The sequence below is a fragment of the Pteropus vampyrus genome, unplaced genomic scaffold (genome assembly GCF_000151845.1).
Source record: "Pteropus vampyrus isolate Shadow unplaced genomic scaffold, Pvam_2.0 Scaffold342, whole genome shotgun sequence".
NCBI lineage: Eukaryota > Metazoa > Chordata > Mammalia > Chiroptera > Pteropodidae > Pteropus > Pteropus vampyrus.
The window spans coordinates 230,333-235,817 of record NW_011889123.1 but is presented as its reverse complement, the minus strand read 5'-3'; the positions used below and the strand labels follow the sequence as shown (position 1 = coordinate 235,817).

Here is a 5,485-nt window from a genome sequence, read left to right as displayed (position 1 = left end):
TGTGTTACGATCGGGTGTCCGGCATGGCTTTCCTTCCACGGTTCCTATGTTGTCTGCGTGTGAGTTTAGATTCTTCTTCAGTCCTTATCCTCAAAGAAAATACACAGGGTGGGGGGAGCTCGGTCAGGTCTTGGAAACAGCTTCGCTGTTCCCGGAACGTACGTTAACGCCGGCAGGTCACAGAATCAGCGGGATGTTTGCAAGAGACAGAGAAACAGAGAGAGTCAGAGAGACAGAGAGACAGAGTCAAGCCAGAGAGAGAGAGAGAGATGGGGAAGGAGGAGATGGGGAGAGGGGTAGAGAGGGGCGGAGAGGGGCGGAGAGGGGCGGAGAGGGGGTTTCAGAGGCGGCCTGCGTCGGACTTAATTGAGCTGGTCTTCATACTGTTTCCGGAAACAGTCCCCCGCTGGGAAAAACTCCCAGCATCTTTCTTGATACATCTTCCAGACATAAGACTCCTACAAAAGGAAAGGAAACGTATTAACAGCACGTCTTTCCCTAATATCTGTGTGTTCCCACAAAACATAAGGTAGAAATTCACGTTTGTTGTTATACATACCATATACGCATGACTGTAATTACACATGTACATAGAGAAGCCCCTAACTACACAGGCCTTACTTACTTCTAGCAATAAATACACAAATAATCAATCTTTATCCTGACCGTACCATAATGATGATAAAAAAAACCTCTTTGTGGTATCCGTTTTTGAGAGTTCTATTAAAGATTAATTGTATCCTCCAAATTCAAACCATTAAAAATTAGAAGTCAATTTTGTGGAGAGAGAATTTCAAACAGCCTAAGAAAAACCTAAGACGTTTAATATGCAATTAATTTTCACTGACCGTAGTACCGTGGGCTGAAATTGTTCGAAATCACCTGCTCTCCAATTAAGGAATTGAGGACATTATAATGATCGAAACTGCGACTCAGCATCTTCAGCTAGTAGAAGTTTGCTTTTATGGGCATGTTTACTTTTCCACAAAAGCAATCATTGCACACTCATCCAGGATAACAGAACTTTTATATTATCTAATATCTAACGGCAACTCTACATCTTAACGTGTAACGTCCACGCGTTGTTCCGACGTGTCAGAATCCTCTCCTCTCAGGAGATGGCACCATTTACCTACCTGTCCTGTGTGCTCGGTTTCATCCTTGTTTATGAGATACATCAGGAAAAACCTAGAGATGGAGAGGGTGGTGGTCAGAATGGGCACGTGGGCCATCGGCACAACCACTACGTCCGGCCCTGCTGGGGGCCAAACGCTCCCGCTGGCAGCAGAGCACGGACAAGGGTCGAAACGGGGGGCACGACAGGATGTGGTGACCAAAAGTTTAACCTCTCAAAATACTTTTTCAAAGGAGCTAGAATGTGTGCCCGGGTCGAGGCGCGCCTCCCGGGAGCCGACGTCACCGCGCCGTGTCCGTGTCACTCACGGAGCCGGAGTCAAGGTTCCCACTGGGAAAACCCGCTAATGTCGCACAGCGGTGGATCCCAAGGCCCGCCTCTTCTTTTTCTCTTTTTTCTTTCTCTTTTTTTTTTTTTTGGCTAAAATGCATCTCCTCTTCTGATATTAAAATTGGATCGGAAACTAAGAATAATATTTTACTAAACTGCAGAGTGGGCTAGTCCTTCGTAATAGCCAGATTTCCATGTATTTAAAAAAAAAAAAACAAAAAAACAACTTTTCATTGTGTTTCCAATGGCACCTACGAGACGTGAGTCTTCAGAAGGGCAGAGGTCCCCACGTTCCCACGCCCCCTGTGGGGTCCCCATGGAAACAGGGAGGCGGCCGGGCTCCCCCATGGCTCAGCTCCCTGTTCATCCTCCCCACCTTCCAGGTCACGTTCTGGAAAGAGTCATTCACAGAAAGGGCCGCCGCTTCAGGTCCTGAGTCCACCTGCTCCGGGGACAAGGGCCCCGGCTGCAGGTGTCTCTCTCAGGGGCAGTGGAGTCCGGGGCCAGTCACACGAGGGGAAGTGGGCGCTCCCCCCCCCCGGTTTCTCCAGCCTGACGTGGGGCCTGGGTGCGGGCAGGGGGGGATGTCGGGGACCCGCACACTCACAGGTAATTGGCCAGGTTGTGCTCCTGTAAGGTGTGGGTTTCGAAGCCGTGCGGCACCGTATCGAAGTAATCGTTGCCTATGCCGCAGATGAAGCATTTGGTCTGGAAGACAAAGGAAACGCTAAAATGGAACAGGGCAGAACGCAGAACAAAAGAACACAAGTCGCCACGTGGCAGCTGCGTGTCACTCGGCATGACAGAAGATCACTGTCGAGGGCTGAGCACCTCAGGGTCACCGAAGCCACGGGTATCTGCTGCAGCTTACAGGACACGGTGCCAGCAGCAAGCAGCAGGTGCAGAGAGAGGAAGGGGACGCTGACAGCCGAAAGCAACGCCTCGCCCTGGGTTGCTCCGGCCCGAGAAGGTGCAGGCTCTGAGGACACCGCTCGCGACACCGACTGCCACTGTCTAGGCAGGAGGAACGTGGCCCCCGGCGAGACCGCAGACCGGTTCCCACCGAGACCACATCTGATCGCCAGGGGACCTCCCACGGGCCCCGTCAACCGCGAGCTGCGAGGTGTTCAGAGGGGCCGCTGGGTGCCAGGCAACGTGCCGGGCCCGTGACAGACACGGATGGGCGTCACTTCCAACTCCAGGGCCAGGAGCTTGCCCCTCCCGCTGCCTCGTCCCAGCCTCGTCCCTCCACACGCCACCTGGAGAGCAGCACCGACTCCTGTCACCTGCTACGGCAAACCCGAGGAGCAGCGGCCCTTCTGTTTCCCATCAGAACCCCACGGGCAGCGACCCACGTGGGCCCGGGGGGCTGCTGTCCCTGTGGGACTCAGGACGCCCATCGTCCCTGCCCATCAGAAGCTGTTCAGCACCGTGGCGGCGAGCGTGCGGTGCCCGAGATTCTAGGGCCTGAATCTAGGCGATCACAGTGGCCTACAGAATTCTCTCTGCCTCCTCCTGCCACTGGCAGCCGTTGGCTGGCCCACTGCTCGCGGCCTCCTGGCCGACCGGGTTCACACCCAACAGCCCTGGCCAGGCACCTGTCCTTCCTCTGGGTCACCTCTCAGTCCCTCTGGCTGTCGCCGAGCTGCCACCTCGTGGCTCATCCTGGGGCTCAGCACCCCCTGCTCCACACGCTTCGTCCTCCACATGGGGCGACCGCGAGTCCCCTTGTCCAGCTGCACCGCGAGTCCCCTCGTCCAGCTGCATCGCGAGGCTGCGTCTGTCCGGCTCCTGCCCCCTCAGGAGCACACACGCCGCACGGTCCCCGACCCACGAGACGCCAACGGCGCCTCCCTGGCCCCGGCCTCACAGTCCCTCATCCTGGCCCGTGTTTTAGACCAAAATCGGCTTCTAGAACGTGCGCCCGGTCGCCTCGCTGCCCTGCTGAAACCCTGCTCGTCTCCCGAGGCCTGTGAGTCACACCATCCATTTCTCGGATGTGTTGCTGGCCCTTTGCAGTCTCCAGCCACCCCACGGGGATGGGATGCTTCGTCCCGAACCACTGGGGCCTCCAAGGACAGATCTGCAAACTCCCCGATCTTGGGTCCCAGCGGGCGTGGCCCCAGGTGGCGACATTCCCAGACTCCGACGTGAACGGAGGCCCTGGAGCCGGGCGTGGCGGGCGGGCGGGCTGCCTGGACCACCTGCTCCCTCTCAAACCCGAACCCCTGCAACCTCCAGGCCTCAGCTTGGGGTCCCTGCCTCTAGGGGCTCCCCTGACCACCCAAGAGGAAGTCAGGTTCCACCCCGAGACCGCAGCACCCAGGGTGTCCCGTAAGGGCCCCACGCGGCTCTGGGACGACGGCGCCCGGCTGCTCCTCGACAGTGGACGGAGGACTGCCTGCATGTGCCCAGGCCCCGCTCAGGACGCGCTCTGCGGGAACGGGAACCGGACGAGGAAGCCACGCCCGTGTCCTTCCCGCTTCCACACAGTCAGGAAAGTGCGTGCGTCAGCCCCGCGGCCCAGTCAGAGAGGACACTCACCTCCATGTCCTCTTTGACTTGCTCCTGCTGGTCTCTGAGCTCTCCGAAAGCATCGATAATTAAACCTGGTGTTAAACAAAGACAGGATTTACTCTGTGTCAACCTGAGAATCACAACTAAGTCACAACCCTGGCTACCCTGCCAAAGGCGGGGACCGTGCGGCCACCGCGGGGAGAGCTCGGGACACGGAGCCGTGGGCACCCGCCGCTCCGCCAGGGCTGCGCGTTCTCCTGTGGCGAGGGCCGGCACACCCCGCAATGGGCCGAGAGCCAGGTGACAGGGCAGGACCTCGAGTGGCCGCGGCACAGAGGCCACACGCTACTGCCCGCTTCACGCTGAGAAACGGCGACCGGGCCTCAGGCGGCAAAGCGCAGAGAACGCGCGGACAGGGTTCCCAGGCCCTGCCGCGGTCCAGCACGGCCGTAATCGCCCTGGGGAGGTGGCCGCAAATCCCTTTCCACGAGGTCCTCGTGAGCGACCCCGGTGTCCTCGGCTGCGGCAGCCAGACACGAGCCACATCACGCGGCTTCACGTCGGGCTGGCTGGCTGCACGCTCCCTTCTGAGTGACCGTGACTCTGCCCTCTGCTAAAACGCGTCACTGTCACACCCAGCGACGACGCAATCCTTTAAGCCGGTTCACGCGCTTTACTGAAAAATGTACCATTCTTTGCCTAGAGGACTTAGAGATGACACCACGTTGGTCGACACGTAGGCAGAAACGCATAAGCAGAGAAAGATAACGTGTGATTTTTCCACGGGAGAAAAGCAGCGCACTCCGCTTTCCTCGGGCCAACGGGAGCCGCAGCGGGTCGGGCGGCACCAGCGCGGCTGGGCCCGGGCCGGAGCTGGTTCCGCCCGCACGCCGAGCGCACTCGGACCCCTGCTCGTTTTCACGGCCTGTAAGTCACATCATCCCACAGTGCTCACTGCGTGGGCTTCATTTAAGAAAAAGTAAGAGCTTTTCAACAGCACCAGGGCTCAGAGATCTAACCAACTTCCACTCACAGGCCCGGAGAGGTGGAGCAGCTCGCCCGGCCGCAGCATGGCGCTCGTGGGGTCAGGGATGGGGGTCAGGGCTGGGGGTCAGGGCTGGGGACCAAGGCGGGGAGGCCTCTGGTCGTGCTACCTGCAAGGAGGCCAGAGACCCGCGTCCCCGCCCCGGCCCCGAGCGTCCCCTGTGCCCCAGTTTTACCCTCCACAGATTCCGATGGAGACAGGCTGAAAGGACAAGCTCTGTTTGGCTCCACGGAAAGCACCTGGCACCCCTGCCCTCCGCCCAGGTTAGGGGAACACTTGGCGCCTCAAACTCGGGCCCCCTGGCTTCAGAGAGGACGGCGCTCACCTTGTATTATGGCCAAGAGGATGATGATCACGAAGAAGAAGAAGGTGATGTCGAAGATGATGCGGTAGATCTCGTACTCGTCGCCCGCAGGGTCCTCGATTTCGTCCCCGATGCCCCCTCCGGCACGAACCCC

General features: G+C 58.6%; 1 protein-coding gene across 1 annotated transcript in view; it reads right to left on the bottom strand.

Annotated features, from left to right (window-relative positions):
- Positions 1–362: 362 nt before the first annotated feature.
- The window catches only part of LOC105304450 (ryanodine receptor 2), a gene marked incomplete at its 5' end in the record, with an annotated part of 220,090 nt that continues 214,967 nt past the window's right edge, over positions 363–5,485 (bottom strand). Inside the window, 5 exons of the mRNA XM_023522367.1 lie at positions 363–458; positions 1,137–1,188; positions 2,073–2,173; positions 4,010–4,074; positions 5,353–5,485. The exon at positions 5,353–5,485 is cut by the window's right edge and continues 1 nt beyond it. Of these exons, the coding sequence (XP_023378135.1) occupies positions 363–458; positions 1,137–1,188; positions 2,073–2,173; positions 4,010–4,074; positions 5,353–5,485 (447 nt within the window). The remainder of the gene's footprint in view (positions 459–1,136; positions 1,189–2,072; positions 2,174–4,009; positions 4,075–5,352) is intronic.